This window comes from Hyperoodon ampullatus (assembly GCF_949752795.1).
Source record: "Hyperoodon ampullatus genome assembly, chromosome: 14".
In the NCBI taxonomy this organism is placed as follows: domain Eukaryota; kingdom Metazoa; phylum Chordata; class Mammalia; order Artiodactyla; family Ziphiidae; genus Hyperoodon; species Hyperoodon ampullatus.
In genome coordinates this window covers 9,038,751-9,056,097 of record NC_136927.1, presented here as the reverse complement: position 1 = coordinate 9,056,097, position 17,347 = coordinate 9,038,751, and the positions used below count along the sequence as shown (strand labels likewise).

General features: G+C 39.0%; 1 protein-coding gene across 1 annotated transcript in view; it reads right to left on the bottom strand.

Moving 5' to 3' along the window:
• Positions 1 to 17,347, bottom strand: part of TASP1 (taspase 1) — a 297,011-nt gene that overhangs the window by 84,274 nt on the left and 195,390 nt on the right. The window contains exon 11 of the mRNA XM_079719460.1: positions 7,822 to 7,932. Coding sequence (XP_079575586.1) covers positions 7,822 to 7,932 — 111 coding nt within the window. The remainder of the gene's footprint in view (positions 1 to 7,821; positions 7,933 to 17,347) is intronic.

The following is a 17,347-nucleotide window of genomic DNA, read 5'->3' as shown; positions in this document are numbered from 1 at the left end:
AACATAATATATGACCTCAGATAAGAAGTTAAAATGTGTAATGACAATGTACTTTTGTTCCTCCTATCAAAGCTAATGCTTATGAATTATCAGGGTTTTAGCTAAGAATTTGGTCATTAAAAGAAAATACTTATCAAACGTAATTTCTCAAGTTGGCAGAAAACCACAAGAGTGGACTCCCTTCAATCTCAATTTTTAATGGCATTCTGCATTTGACAGTAAACCTATGATGTCAGAAAGAGTGTAAGCATTCCCCAAAGGGATAAAATAAAAGAACATAGAGCAAAAGCTCCTTATTTTAATCGTAATACTATATACCACATAGAATTTTTCAATAATAGTCGCATAGACTGTAGGTTGATGATACCAACAAGTTAGCTTAGAAATTCAAAGAGAAGAAAAGGGAAATTTGATTTTTACAGATAACATTTTATCAACCATTATATTTAGTAGAGAGCCAAATCAACTTTAAAAAGTACTATGACATTACTTGTTGAGAACTGGGCAGGAAGCTATAATGCCACCCTGAAGTTCACATACCACACATGTAGCCACAGTTTGCATGAAAAAAGAATAATTCATGAAACCAAGTTTGTTCAAAAATAACCATGAATAGGAAAAGTCACATCTGAGTCATTGTAAGAGCTTTTATATGTGTGTGTCTGTGTGTGTGTGTGTGTGTAATTTAAAAAGCACAACTAAAAAGGAAATCTATTTATTTCTTTTCCTTACTTAACTAAGCATTCAGTCTATAATCAGCTGGTTAGCATGAAGTATTATTAAGGAACTATTTTTACAGTACCCATTTTTATGGATTTTGTACGTTACATGAACAGTGGTTTTTTTTTAAAAAAAAAAAGCACAAATCGGTTATTCTGTTTTATGCTTCCTACATTAAGTCAAACCAAAGCTCTGGATCTTGGCATAATGGTAATACAAGTGGAAACAAAAACATTTTAATCCTCAAAATGTCTTTCAATTTTACTCTATCACATCAAAGCCTCATTTATCAAAAATAGATTTTTAAAAGAACCCTACATTTAAGATAATTTCAGAGTTTGTTTCAAACTACAAAAAAAAAACTGGGAAAATCTTTATTTTAATAAGTTGCTGACTACTTTAGAAAAAATACATAAAAACAAATTATTTAATCACAGTGTAAAATTACTTTTTAAAAAATCCCTCATTATTGCAGAAGGTCACAGATATCAAACATAACACCACTCAAAAAGACAGGGTTTTTAAAAAATTCTGTACAAATGGTTATTGCTGTGTCATTTTAGAATATTTTATTTAAGGTAATTTTGCCATTAATAAAAGTTAAATGTCAATTAAAAGAAAATCACCCAGGGGCTTCCCTGGTGGCGCAGTGGTTGAGAGTCCGCCTGCCGATGCAGGGGACACGGGTTCGTGCCCCGGTCTGGGAAGATCCCACATGCCGCGGAGCGGCTAGGCCCGTGAGCCATGGCTGCTGGGCCTGCGCGTCCAGAGCCTGTGCTCCGCAACGGGAGAGGCCACAGTAGTGAGAAGCCCACGTAATGCAAAAAAAAAAAAAAAAAAAAAAAAGAAAATCACCCAAACAGTACAACAGAAAATGGTCTAAAACTATTAGCAGATAATTCACAGATTAATATAAAAGGCCAAGTTATATTTGAAAATTTACTCATCAGAAAAAGACAAATTAAAACTGGAAACCACTTTTTTTAATCCTTGATTATAGAAAAAAAATTTTAATGTGATAATAACCATTGGAAAAAGACTGTGGAGGAGACTTCTGGTTTCTGGTCCAGCATGTAATGACTACTTCAGAGGTCACCGCTCTATCCTAACAAGTAAAAAGCTGAACAAACTGAAAAATCAACAACTCTTCTTAGATCCGTCAGAAAAGTGAGATCACAAGGTAAACAACTTCCCCTACAATTGGAGAGACAGACAGTCACATACAGAGAATCACAGCATCAGAGCAGAGCCTCATGAGCAGAAACCTCCACAGGAACCAGTGCCTGGGCAAGAAAACCAGAACTGTGACTGAAGAACCACCGGAGTCTTGGAATAAGTCTGTCCTGATTATTATATAAAATGTTTCTAAGTATATACTGCAGTGAGAATCTCTAGATATATTATTTATGCAAATCTTTTTTTTTTTTAAGAAAAAACAAAGGAAGCAAGAAAGGAAGAGTATCGTGATGCCTTTCCACAAAACCAAGGAAGTGGTGGCTAGCTTAACACAGCCATCACCAGAAAGGATTTCGACCAAATCACCTCAATAGAAACTTGCTATCCACCTTTAATAGCTTTAATTTATACTTTCAACTAAGGACTAAATTGCTTTACAACTGTACTTTCACAAACCAGGGACCAAATAGAATTTTGGAGCTAGAAAGGACTTTGGGGACCATCGAGTTAGGCCCCCTCGTTTTATACACGAGGAAACTGAGAACAAAGAGGCTTGTCCTAAAACCAACAACTAATTTCATCACTGTTAAAACACGAAAGAACCAGACGTTGCTTCTCATCCTTTCATCACTGTTAAAACACGAAAGAACCAGACGTTGCTTCTCATCCAGGTCCCTAGTAAATTCAATTTAGTTCATTCTAACCACTTTGTAAATATCATCCATGCTTCTTGATAGTTCCCAAGTGGTCCCAGAAATTTTTGATTTTCCAATCCCAAATCACCTGATTAAAAAGAACCACATATTTACAGGTGTAATACGGTAAAGAATTCATAAAATTTAGCATGGTGGAGGAATTTAGAAACTGTCTCTTGTCTAACTTTTTTTTTTTCTAAGAAAACAAAACAGAACTTAAGTAACTTGGTAGATTCAGTGAGTCAGACACAGAGTTAAGAGTGGAACCCAGCTGTCTTAACTCCCAGAACACTGTTTTTCTGTATTCCACATTTTATTTTGCTTAAAAAGGGGGGCGGGCAGTGTGACCTTGCGGAATGAACACTCACTGACTAACCAGGTGACTTTGGACAAGTCACTGAACTATTGCAAAATAAGTTTCTTCAACGATTTAGTGAGCAGGGTTGATGAGCTCTGAAATTTCTGATTCCTTTCCAAGAGTCTGGAATTATTATTATTATTATTATTATTTTTGCGGTATGCGAGCCTCTCACTGTTGTGGCCTCTCCCGTTGCGGAGCACAGGCTCCGGATGCACAGGCTCAGCGGCCATGGCTCACGGGCCCAGCCACTCCGCAGCATGTGGGATCTTCCCGGACCGGGGCACGAACCCGTGTCCCCTGCATCGGCAGGCGGACTCCCAACCACTGCACCACCAGGGAAGCCCTGGAATTTTTAAGATGAGTGTTCAATATGCATTAGGTCATGGGATCCAGTGGAAAAATGAAGTACTACAGCCCAACTCTCTGAGGAGTTTCAAGAGTTATACAAAGAGGACAACAAAGCATCAGAAGAGAAAGGAGTGGAGCTCAGGAACTCCTCAGCATGGACCCAAATCTGGAGATGCACAACTAGCTAGTGAATCTGTGGTTTCAGACACAGTAAAGAGTTCAGGTCACTCTCAACAAGGAGAAAATTACCATGTGCCGTTATCACACACCCATCGCAGGGTTCCCAGGAAGTGAACTTCTCCTGAGCGTTGAGTTTTCACCTCTGGCGAAAACTGGTATAGGTGGGCAACTAATAGCAAATTACATAAATTACACAGGCTGTTCAGGCCAAGAATTGGGTTTCCCTTAAAAACAGCAAAACAGCATTCCACGATGGTAATTGTTAAAACAAAAGAACAAGGAGACCCAAGTCTGATTCTGATATATTTGAAGATGTAGTAACATGAACATCATCAACCTTTTTCTGAAAAATCACCAAAGGCAGACCTCAAAGTCCATTCCTAACGCATTCCTCAGCTCACAATTTGCCATCAGGTGATTCTTACCAGCATGCATGTAGTTCATACCGTTATTTATGTTTTCATGACCTCAGGTCAAATAACTGGAAGAAAGCACCTGTATAAAATCTCTTCATACTGAAATTTTTTTCTAGTTATTCACTCTGTTCTTCCTTCAGATAAATCCAGTTGTTTCTTGCCTATAATCTGTTTTTCTTTCTCTCTCTACCCTAAAAATCTTTCCTAAGAGGGCATGATACGTATTAAAGGCCTAAGCAACAATGCTTATAAATCTGAGGAAGTAATTCAGTTTTTTAAAATACATTTATGTATTTATTTATATTTTTAATTTTTGGATGCATTGGGTCTTTGCTGCTGCACGCCGGCTTTCTCTAGTTGCGGCAAGCGGGGCCTACTCTTTGTTGTGGTGTGCAGGCTTCTCATTGTAGTGGCTTCTCTTGTTGAGGAGCACAGGCTCTAGGGGCATGGGCTTCAGCAGTTGTGGCTTGCGGGCTCTAGAGCACAGGCTCAGTAGTTGTGGTGCACGGGCTTAGTTGCTCTGCGGCATGTGGGATCTTCCCAGACCAGGGCTCAAACCTGTGTCCCCTGCATTGGCAGGCAGATTCTTAACCACTGCGCCACCAGGGAAGTCCAGTAATTCAGTTTTATTCCCATCCCTGGAATGCCCCATCTATCCCATCAGTTGCATGCTTATATTATAAAACTTATATTTTATCCTTGAGTGGATTTTCATAAATTCTAAGTAGAGACAGCTTTGAGATGAAAAGTGTTTTAAACAGGTAAAGCCTAAATTTTGGCAAATAGTCTGGGGCAACCCTTGCTTAGCCAGGTCCCCACCAGTATCCTAAAGGTAGGGCTGGAGTAGGGGTGTGACTGGACACCTTGACATTTTTGGGAAAACTAGAAGAAAAGCATTGATTCCTGGTATGGGTTTCTGTTCCTCTTCCCAAGCTGGTGAGGGTGGAAGAAAAAGAGGAGCCAGTGACAAAGCCCTAGATTCAGAGGATCCAAGAACAGATGAGGCTTAAAGGAACAGGAAGCCAGGTAGGGATGTTGCCCATTGCCATGCCACCTTCAGGCCGGTAAGGCTCTCTAGGAATAGAGTGGAAAAGTAGCCTGATATGCTTGGGCCAAGAGGACTTGACAATCCCCTTATCATTCTATGTTTTCAGACCACCTGACCCCATTACCACTAGCATCTGCTGTCAGTGGATGCTATGTGTACCACAGAAGCCAGAGGTTACAACAAGACCACAGACACCATAGTGAATTCATCAGGGAGAGAGGCCAGTGACCCATGGGGAGGTGGAGGGTGAGCCCCATCCCAGCACAGGCCAACAGAGGGAAGAGGGCGGCCATGAGCCAGATGGTCCCTCCACAGTGACACAGAAAGTCCCTGGAATCCAGATGCCACCCAATGAAGATGAAATGGCAGCAAAACAAATATAAAGTGCCATGTAAAAAGAGACCAGGCTTACATGGAGAGGACTAACAGAATGAGGGCAAGGTGTCAGGCATTAAACCAAGTTAGAGAACATTAAAAGAGTTACAATAGGCACCCTTCCTGAACTGTCCACCATGGGCTGGGGAGAAGAGTCAATGTAGGTGTGGGACATCTGGTAAAGTCTGCCCCAGACACAGGCCCAGGACGCAGCCCTGCTGTGACTTGGCAGGCTGGGCCCTGTTGACATGGAAACCAGAGGTCCCCAGTGGTTACACACAGGTGCCCATGAGGACTCCCTGGGCCGGGCCTTGCACAGCCTGCACACAGCCCTTGTGGCCCGGGTGGTCACACACTGAGCAGTCGCCCCCTCTGCAGGGGCCCTGTGGCCTGTGTGTCCTGCAGTCCTGTGTCCTCTGCATGCCCCCTTGATGCTGGGCTCCCACGGCATACCCAGCCACCAGGTGCTGATTATCTGTTCCCCATCTACACTGCACTCCGGAGGGTGGCCTATTGTTTGCCCAGCAACTCCAGACCAGTCCCAGCCAGGCCAAACCAGTGAACTTCTCTGCTACCTGCTGAACCACACCTTCTCCAATAAGGTCTGAGCCCCTCCCAAGCATGTCCTTCCCTGGACATTCTCAGATCTAGGGCACCACAGACAGCTTCCTTACAGCCTCCACTCTTTCATCATAGTTAACAATTCCTTATATTAAACTCCTCCTGATTAACCTAATGTATGGTTTCTACCTCCTGACTGGACCCAGAGGGCTACATACTCTCCTAGCAGCAAAATCTATCAATATTTCCACTTTCTCCATGGACCCCTCCCTCAAAGTCACCATTTCCTCTCCATGGCCTGGACCATTCCCAGCCCCTAAGGTCGGTCTCCTATAGAGATGGTCTTGGACAACCTGAGATCTACTTTATAAACCCTCCCCTAAAACATTTTATTGATCAACTTAAGAATACATAAGGGTTCTCTCCTTTCTATCAGATCAAACATGAACTCCTACACGGAGATTTTAAGGCCCTCGGGACCTGGCCTCACCTGGCCGATCCAGCCCCGCTGCACATCAGGAACACTTCCCTCCAGGTAAGAGTCATGCAGGTGTCGAGCCCTCACCACACCTAACCCCACTGTCATGTCTGTGCTCACACTCCCTTCTTCCCCACCTTTCCCGGCCTCCTGGGGCCAGTTCTAGGAGTTCTTCATCCATGAATCCTTTTCGGGTGATTTCTTCCTACACTTTCGTCTGTGTTGTCCTCACCACATAATTAGCACCTTATATTATCCTGTCTTGATTCTCTACGTGGAGACACCCCCCCAGATTAACCCTGTGATACTCTTCCCCTCATTTATGTGTTCATGGCTTATTACCCTAACTTGTTTTTTGGGGTTTGTTTTTTTGTTTTTTATGGGATAGGGTTGCTGGGAGGAGTTAGCGGAGGCGTCTTTCTTTTTTTTAATTCAATTTTATTTATTTATTCATTCATTCATTTATTTTATTTTTTGGCCATGCTGTGTGGCATGTGGGATCTTAGTTCCCCAAACAGGGATTGAACCCGTGCTACCTGCCTTGGGAGCGCGGAGTCTTAACCACTGGACCACCAGGGAAGTCCCCCTTATTTTTAACTACATTTTATATTTTTTATACAACTTCACAAGCCTTTCCATAGTGGTAAGCTCAATGTTAAATGATGGGAAAAACCCGAGTCAAATAGTTTTAATCCACAGTAACAGTTATCTACAGGGCCATTGCGAGGCTACACAAAATCTTCCTGCAGATTAGAAAAAGCCATCCCTTCCTCCAACCAGATGCAGCCTCACATCAGGTTATATGGGTTTGGCAAATGAAACCAGGCCAGATTTCAACTCAGCCCTAGACAAGTGTGTGTGGCAGCACTGGATTCATGAATACAACACTAACTTTTTTTTAAAAAGAGTCAAATTGTATTACAGAAAAACTTTTAAATGAGGTTGCCCCTTGAATTTTGTTTTAGTAGAATTTTATTCTACTGTGTATGACTCTAATCCTGGACAGTGTCTCACAACTTGGGCATTACATTGGCTATGTGGAAAATTTCATGCAGTAGTAGCTATTTTGATGGAATTTCTTTTCACAGCCAATGTTAATTTAGGGTCTAAGTCCATGCTAAACCCTGGACCTAGGTCTAGCAATACAAACGTGGCACCTGACTCATGAAGCTTACAGCTCAGAGGAACAACCTCTATTTACAAGGAAGTAATTTTCTTTTTTTTTTTTTTTTTTTTTTTTTGCGGTATGTGGGCCTCTCACTGTTGTGGCCTCTCCCGTTGCGGAGCACAGGCTCCGGACACGCAGGCTCAATGGCCATGGCTCATGGGCCAAGCCGCTCCGCGGCATGTGGGATCCTCCCAGACCGGGGCACGAACCCGTGTCCCCTGCATCGGCAGGCGGACTCTCAACCACTGCGCCACCAGGGAAGCCCCGGAAGTAATTTTCTTAATGTTATACTTACTGATAAACTTGTTTTGCATAGTTTCCAGCAGAGCTTGGTGGGCATCTTCAGCTTGTAAAGCGTGTGAACATTCTCTAGCCAGTATGGTGCGCACAAGATGCTCTCCACATCCTAGAAAGCCAAGGAAACCAAGAACGGTTGAGGAAAGGCAGTACTAAATATCCTTCTTGTCTTACTAGCATTAAAACACCCTTATGCACCACTGAAGAAGTAGTTATGTTGGAGAATAATTCAGTGAGGGATGAAATGATTTCTACGAGCAATCTGGTAATTTTAGTAAAGAGATTGGACAGAAACTAAAGAAACACATGTCTAATCTTAAAAGGAAACAAAGAAAAATAAAAGGAAACCCCTTCTTCATAGGAATTATTCACATAATACAGGAATTTAGATTCTCTACCTAGGGTTCTGTTTCATTTCCATTGCTGGATAACCACAAAAAACTGTTTTATAATTTCTATACAGTAGGTCCTTGTTGGTTATTTATTTTATATATGGTAGTGAATATATTTTAATCAAAAGTTCTTAAATTCATGAAACTTAAACCAACACAAACTGATAGAACACACATTTTCTGTTTGGCTAGTATGTACTGTGACAGACATTAGGCGCTAACAACAAATCTCCCTTAAAAATGTTATCTCTAATTGTTAAATCATGTTGGTGACATTCATTTCAGAAATTTTCTCTGCATATGTACACCTCTCCTCCTTTCCCCCCACTTCCTCTGCCCCCCATATACACATGCATGTATGTATACACACATATATGTATATTATGTATACACATACATTATACACTCATTGACAAAATACAAACTGTTCAAAACTTGTGAAAGTTTTTTTTTTTTAAATCACCTATGTTTTGTCAGAAATAACTTCCCTGTATTTTTTGGTAAAGTAAATGTAAATCTCCTTCAAGATCTTTGTGAGTATCTACACTTAGATCTTCATCTAGGTATGCAATTTAATGTATTACTTTGTGGGCAGGATTATGGTGATCCCTATTTTGTTAAATGTTTACAATATTATTTTTTAATCACGGGAAAAATTAAAATAAAGCTAATAGAAAAGAAACCATTTTCGACACTTACTATGTAGAGACACTGTGTAAGCTCAGGAAACTCCATAAATTTTAATTCCCTTTGTGTACGTATTTGATGTTGAACAGTGAAATGTTATACTTTAGAACAATAATAATTGTTAGGAAACTGGCATATTATGAGCTAAATGGGTGTTCAGAAGGTTATGTACACATGCCTCAAGGCAAACAGCTAAACCACATGAAGTTAACATTACAGCAAAAATACACAGTATGTGTCAGAAAGACTTTTTCCTCTGTAGTTATACAGGAATATATAGGGTTCTCCAATGCTTGATTTTTTTCCAAGAAATTTAAAATTATGACTTCTATTCTGACATATATCACCTTTAACATAAGAGCCTTGACACCAAAAGCTTGTTCTGTAGGTTCCAGTCAAAGAAAAGTTTGATTTTATGGCTTTATCCACAAAATTCCAAGGTTTCTTAGAATATGCTGCCATATAGCTAAAGCGTGATTCAGAGGCAAACAGTTCCATTCTTTATTCACAGATATTAGAAATTAAGTCTTTCAATACATCTTCCTTTTGTCCTTAATCATGCAAGCAAGAGTGTATTTATATTGTCAGATCTTAGCAGAAGACAAGGATTATACAAAGAATGAAGACCTAACTACAAACCTAGAGGGAAAGTGATAAATACCAAATTCTAAAAGAACTTACAAAAGTACACAATTATTTATCATCAATAAGAATGACTAAATAGACTGAAACACACAGTGAATTCATAGCTTATGTTTTAAAAACACCTTTGGAAGATGCTATGGAACCAATTCACTATTCTGAAAATGGATAAATGAAAGAAAACGATCAAGCATTTCTCTGTCCTTCCTATAGGAACTGTGTAGCAGGTTAACCAGAAGGTTTATGAAGGAAAATTTTCTCCATAGTAGTATCCCAGTTAATAAATGAAGAAGAAATTAACAAAATTAGAATATAACCGTTTGTAACCTATAATTTAATAATTGCTATAGGCAACAATCGTCAATGGCTGCTAATATCACAAAAAGATACAAACAGATATTACATGTCCCTTGATAAAATTACACCTTTGTAGTCTTGCCCCACACCAAAAAAATTACACCTCAATCTGATCAAGCCTCTAAATTCAATTATTAATTTCTAGAAATAAAGAACATCTGCAAAAAATCTACAGTTAACTTCATACTTAATGGTGAAACACTGAATTATTTCTCCCTAAGACCAGGAACAAGGCAATCATGTCTGCTTTTATTGCTTTTATTCAACAATATACTGGAGGTTTGAGCCATTGCACTAAGTCAAGAAAGTGAAGTAGAAGGCATAAAGATCAGAAAGAAAAAGGCAAAAGTGCTCCTATTTGCAGATGATATAATTGTTTATGTAGAAATCCCAAAGGAATCTACAAAACCACCACTAGAGGTATCTCTCCAGATTCTTCCTGTTTGGTTAGGAGTCTAGGGCAAAGGTTGGAAGCAGATTCCTGTCTGGTACTTATCAGCCCCCAAAATATGAACTTTATTTTCATTTCTTTCCCCATCTGTTCACACAACAGATTGTTAATGAGCACCTACTTGGTGCTAGAACCAGAGGACACAGTAGTTGGCAGAGGTGCTGCTACATTTTGTCAGATCTCCCCAGAGGTGTTGGACCCCTGGTTGGCTACTGAACACTCATTTAACTGCCATTCTGGCCAGTCCAGATGCCAGTGCCTTGACTGTGTGCTCTACAGACCAACCTTGAGGATTTAGCTGAGAACCCTGGACTCATCAGAAACCCTGGACATTCCCACAGCCTGCTGAGAGCCAACCTCCATGGCCATGTCTCTCCCCTGAATCCCAAACCTTAGCCCAGTCCCAGCTCATGCTTTCCTAGTGTGTTTCCTGTTACTGAGACTCCAGTATGCCCCATACCCAGACATCAGAATTATAATACATTTCCTTGGCATCTCAAAGTCCACAACAGAATCACATGTCTTGATCTGGTAGGTAACAAGCAGTGGTGGTTTGGTGGTGGATGTGACCTTACTCCAACATACTTGAACCAAGAGGATGCGGTCCATTTTCATGGGACTCTAAAGGAGGCTTGTGACGAACATGGTGTAGATCTCTACCCAAAATTTTAAAAATGATGTGATGATGACTTTTTTATAGCCCATCGTGGGGAGCGGAGGGGTACTGGAGGTATCTTTTTTGATGACCTTGACTCTCCCTCCAAGGAGGAGGTGTTTCACTTTGTGCGGAGCTGTGCCCAGGCTTGCTGTCATTTCTTCTTACATTCCCCCTGTGAAAAAGCACTGTGATGACTCTTCACCCACAAGGAGAAGTTGTGGCAGCAGCTCCGGAGAGGATGGTATGTAGAATTTAACCTGCTGTACAATTGGGGTACAAAGTTTAGCCTCTTCACTCCAGGATCCAGGATTGAAAACATCTTGAAAACATCTTGATGTCTTTACCTCTAACTGCCTGATGGCAGTACACGCATTCACCCTCAGAGAACTCCACAGCTAAAATTCTGGAAGTTCTGTGCCATACAAGGGTGCATTGATGCAGGCAGAGCAGCCTTCTTGGGGATACACAATGCGTACCCCTGCTCCACTGGCCAGCACCACTGCCACTGTGTGGCACTTAGTCACCTGTGTCTTACAGCTCCAGTCTTCTCCACCGTGGAGTCTGCCTCCTTGGCAGGTGGTGAAATGTGTTTTAAGCACCACAAGCTTCTGTTGGATGCTATCTGTGGTCGGTGGTGGGATGGCAACTTGTCAGAGTCAACTGGTCGATGTAAACTCATTTATACTTTTAGAATCATTTTATATGACTAGTTTACAAACAATGACATTGAGTTTCCAAGAATTGGTTGAGGGGATATAAATATTATAATATATTATAATTTGTACCCGGAAACTTCTCGTGCTATTTTTGTTTCATATGTTTTTTAAAGGACTAGGTTCTGCCACAAAAATCTGTCATGGGATACATTTTATTTTCATTAATTCAATGAGGTTGAGACTAACTAGTAATTTTAGAAAGCAACTGGAAATGAAGGTAAAAATTTTACTTTGTCATTACTGAAGTTTATTTGTTCATATCTTTATATATCTTTCTCTAGAGATCATAATAATCATAATTTTACATAATGTAAAATATTCATTTTTATAATGATATTTAGGAACATTTGAAATTTTCTTAACCTCTGCATGCATTACAATCCAGTGATTACCTACAGTTAACCCTAAAGTGACATCACTGCTATTTAAATAAGGGATATATAAGTTGTAATTTTGATTTTTATAGAAATATAGTTTGTTGATGTTGAGATTCTCTGCACTTTTGAATGTGAAAGCTTACACACTTGGATTCTGATATTTAAAAATTTCTATTCCAGACATTTCTATATGGAGGTTTAGACTAAGAACAACCCTGGGAATGTTGTGATTTTAGGAAATGTTTCTCACTTGGGAAATGACGAACATTTTCCTTCCTTAATTAAAGCAGACATAACTAGTGTAAGAAGCATGTAGGCAGTTTATAAATATATTTCCTTGAAGATGGACTAATTGAAATCATCCTCTTTTAAAATTAGAGATTTTGTAACTCTTACCTTTGCTCTAAAGAGAAAATCACAACAGAGTTCTCAATAAGACTTCTTTGTTCATATATAATATGAATGCATTTTATTCATAATATATTGAAGTTTGTAAGGAACAGTATCTTCCTACATGTTAGTAAGCATTATCTTGGAATATGTTGAATGTATGATAGTGTGTGACTCTTCAGAGGTGGAAAATGTATGAGTTCAACTATCTTACAACAGGTGTGCTGATAAATTTTATTATGAAATATGACTAAGAAATGTTTGTATTTTTCATTTTTTCCAGGGTAATTGACATAGGAAGGATAAATATTTCTTACTACTAAAACCACAGTTCCTCATTCCTAGGTACTTTATCGGAGAAAAATATGTTTTGCACTTGAATTCTCATAGCAGCTTTATTCTCAATGGCCAAAATTTACAAACACAAATGCCCATCAGCAGGTGAATGGATAAACAAGTTATAATATATTCATATGTTAAAATAGTACTCAGCAATGAAAAGGAAAATCTACTGATAAACACAACAACATGGGTGAATATCAGAAAATCATTATGCTGAGTGAAAGAAGCCAGACACAGAACAGCACTCACTCTATAACTACATTACATGAAAACCTAGAGAAGCCAAAACTCTAACAGGAGAAAGCAGATCAGTAACTGCTAGGGTCTGGGGCTGGGGAATTGATTGTGAAAGGGAATAAAAGAATGTCTTGAGGTGATGGAAATGTTCTATGTATTGATAGTGGCAGTGGTTACCAGACTGTATACAAAAAAACGCATAGTATCAGGAAAAAAATTATAATACATTTCCTGTCTTGTGTGGATCCTCAACTTTTCACAACCCACACTAAAGATGAATTCACAATAAAAAATGACAAAACAGGGCTTCCCTGGTGGCGCAGTGGTTGAGAGTCCGCCTGCCGATGCAGGGGACACGAGTTCGTGCCCCAGTCCAGGGAAGATCCCACATGCCACGGAGCAGCTGGGCCCGTAAGCCATGGCCGCTGAGCCTGCGCGTCCGGAGCCTGTGCTCCGCAACGGGAGAGGCCACAACAGTGCGAGGCCCGCATACCACCAAAAAAAAAAAAAAAAAAAAAAAAAGACAAAACACACACACACACACACACACACACACACACACACACACTTATAAGGCAGAACGGGCAGATGCAGAAAACAGAGGGATTACCAAACCAAGAAGTGGTGGTAATAGAACAGAGACTGACAAACATTTTCTGTAAAAAAAAAAAAGAAAAGAAAGAAAAAAGATAAGTAAACAGTTTAGGCTTTGCAGGCTACATATGATCTCTGTCAAACATCCTTTTATTTTTGTAAAAACCCTTTAAAAAATTAAAAATCATTCTTAGTTCATTGGGCATGCAAATATAGGCCATGGGTCAGATTTGGCCCACAGATCATAGTTAGACCAGGCTTGTAATAGAACAATCTGTAGTACAAAGATAAAAGGGGAAATCAACATTTTAAAAAACAGGGCAATCTGGGAGCCAGGGGTTGGGAGGGGTATACAGATTTTTCAAGGAATCAAATAAAAGTTTTCAAATTAAGCAGCTGCACAGCACAGGGAGATCAGCTCTGTGTTCTGTGTCCCCCTAGAGGGGTGGGATAGGGAGGGTGGGAGGGAGACACAAGACGGAGGGGATATGGGGATATGTGTATAGATATAGCTGGTTCACTTTTTTATACAGCAGAAATTAACACACCATTGTAAAGCAATTATACTCCAATAAAGATATTTTTTAAAAATTTGATTAACACTCAATGCAAGAGGGAGAATTAGAATATATATCCATGGGAAAAAACTTAAAAGCAGTCTAGAATGATAAAGAGAAGGAAAATGAGGAGTTAAGAAACCTAAAGTATAAAATGAGAAGATCCAACATAGTAATAAGCATTTTGAAAGAGAAGAGAAAGAATGGGGAAGGGGGCACTAATCTTTGAAGAAATAATAAATACGTTTCCAGAATTTAAGCGATAAGGAAATCCTTACAATGAAGATGCATACAGAGTTCCAAAAATAGTAAATAAAAACAAATCTATCCTTAGGTATACCATAGTGAAAAATGCCAGAAGAAAGACAAAGAGAAAATATTAAAAACGAAATCACAATGGACTTAATTGATACTGATAGGACATTCCATCCAAAAACAGATTAAACTTTCTTCTCAAGTGCTCATGGAACATTCTCCAGAATAGATCATATCTTGGGTCACAAATCAAGCCTTGGTAAATTTAAGAAAATTAAATCGTATCAAGTATCTTTTCAGACCACAATACTATGAGACTAGATATCAATTACAGGGAAAAAATCTGTAAAAAAAATACTAACACATGGAGGCTAAACAATACACTACTAAATAACCAAGAGATCACTGAAGAAATCAAAGAGGAAATCAAAAAATACCTAGAAACAAATGACAATGAAAACACGACAACCCAAAACCTATGGGATGTAGCAAAAGCAGTTCTAAGATGGAAGTTTATAGCAATACAATCCTACCTCAAGAAACAAGAAAAATCTCAAATAAACAACCTAACCTTACACTTAAAGCAATTAGAGAAAGAAGAACAGACAAACCCCAAAGTTAGCAGAAGGAAAGAAATCATAATATCAGATCAGAAGTAAATGAAAAAGAAATGAAGGAAACGATAGCAAAGATCAATAGAACTAAAAGCTGGTTCTTTGAGAAGATAAACAAAATTGATAAACCATTAGCCAGACTCATCAAGAAAAAAAGGGAGAAGACTCAAATCAACAGAATTAGAAATGAAAAAGGAGAAGTAACAACTGACACTGCAGAAATACAAAGGAGCATGAGAGATTACTATAAGCAACTATATGCCAATAAAATGGACAACTTGGAAGAAAAGGACAAATTCTTAGAAAAGCACAACCTTCCGAGACTGAACCAGGAAGAAACAGAAAATATAAACAGACCAATCACAAGCACTGAAATTGAGACTGTGATTAAAAATCTTCCAACAAACAAAAGCCCAGAACCAGATGGCTTCACAGGCGAATTCTATCAAACATTTAGAGAAGAGCTAACACCTATCCCTCTCAAATTCTTCCAAAATATAGCAGAGGCAGAAATACTCCCAAACTCATTCTGTGAGGCCACCATCTCCCTGATACCAGAACCAGACAAAGATGTCACAAAAAAAAGAAAACTACAGGCCAATATCACTGATGAACATAGATGCAATAATCCTCAACAAAATAATAGCAAACAGAATCCAACAGCACATTAAAAGAATCATACACCATGATCAAGTGGGATTTAACCCAGGAATGCAATGATTCTTCAATATACACAAATCAATCAATGTGGCACACCATTTTAACAAACTGAAGAAGAAAAACCATATGATCATCTAAATAGATGCAGAAAAAGCTTTCGACAAAATTCAACACCCATTTATGATAAAAACCCTCCAGAAAGTAGGCATAGAAGGAACTTACTTCAACATAATAAAGGCCATATATGACAAACACACAGCCAACATCGTTCTCAATGGTGAAAAACTGAAACCATTTTCTCTAAGATCAGGAACAAGACAAGCTTGTCCACTCTCACCACTATTATTCAACATAGTTTTGGAAGTTTCAGCCACAGCACTCAGAGAAGAAAAGAAATAAAAGGAATCCAAATCGGAAAAGAAGAAGTAAAGCTATCACTGTTTGCAGATGACATGATACTATACATAAAGAATCCTAAAGATTCCACGAGAAAACTGCTAGAGCTAATCAATGAATTTTGTAAAGTAGCGGGATACAAAATTAATGCACAGAAATCTCTTGCATTCTTATACACTAATGATGAAAAATCTGAAAGAGAAATTAAGGAAACACTCCCTTTTACCATTGCAACAAAAAGAATAAAATACTTAGGAATAAACCTACCTAAGGAGACAAAAGACCTGTATGCAGAAAACTAGAAGACACTGATGAAAGAAAGTAAAGATGATACAAACAGATGGAGAGATATACCATGTTCTTGGATTGGAAGAATCAACATTGTGAAAATGACTATACTGCCCAAAGCAATCTACAGATTCAATGCAATCCCTGTCAAACTACCAATGGCATTTTTCACGGAACTAGAACAAAAAATTTCACAATTTGTATGGAAACACAAAAGACCCTGAATAGCCAAAGCAATCTTGAGAAAGAAAAACAGAGCTGGAGGAATCAGGCTCCTGAACTTCAGACTGTACTACAAATCTACATCAAGACAGTATGGTACTGGAACAAAAACAGAAATATAGATCAATGGAACAGGATAGAAAGCCCAGAGATAAATCCACGCACACATGGTCACTTTATTTTCAATAAAGGAGGCAAGAATATACAATGGAGAAAAGACAGACTCTTCAGTAAGTGGTGCTGGGAAAATTGGACAGCTACACGTAAAAGAATGAAATTAGAACACTCCCTAACACCATACACAAAAATAAACTCAAAATGGATTAAAGAACTAAATGTAAGCCCAGACACTATCAAACTCTTAGAGGAAAACATAGGCAGAACACTCTATGACATAAATCACAGCAAGATCCTTTTTGACCCACCTCCTACAGAAATGGAAATAAAAACAAAAATAAACAAATGGGACCTAATGAAACTTCAAAGCTTTTGCACAGCAAAGGAAAACATAAGCAAGATGAAAAGACATCCCTCAGAATGGGAGAAAATCTTTGCAAATGAAGCAACTGACAAAGGATTAATCTCCAAAATTAACAAGCAGCTCATGCAGCTCAATATCAAAAAAAACAAGCAACCCAATCAAAAATTGGGCAGAAGACCTAAACAGACATTTCTCCAAAGAAGATATA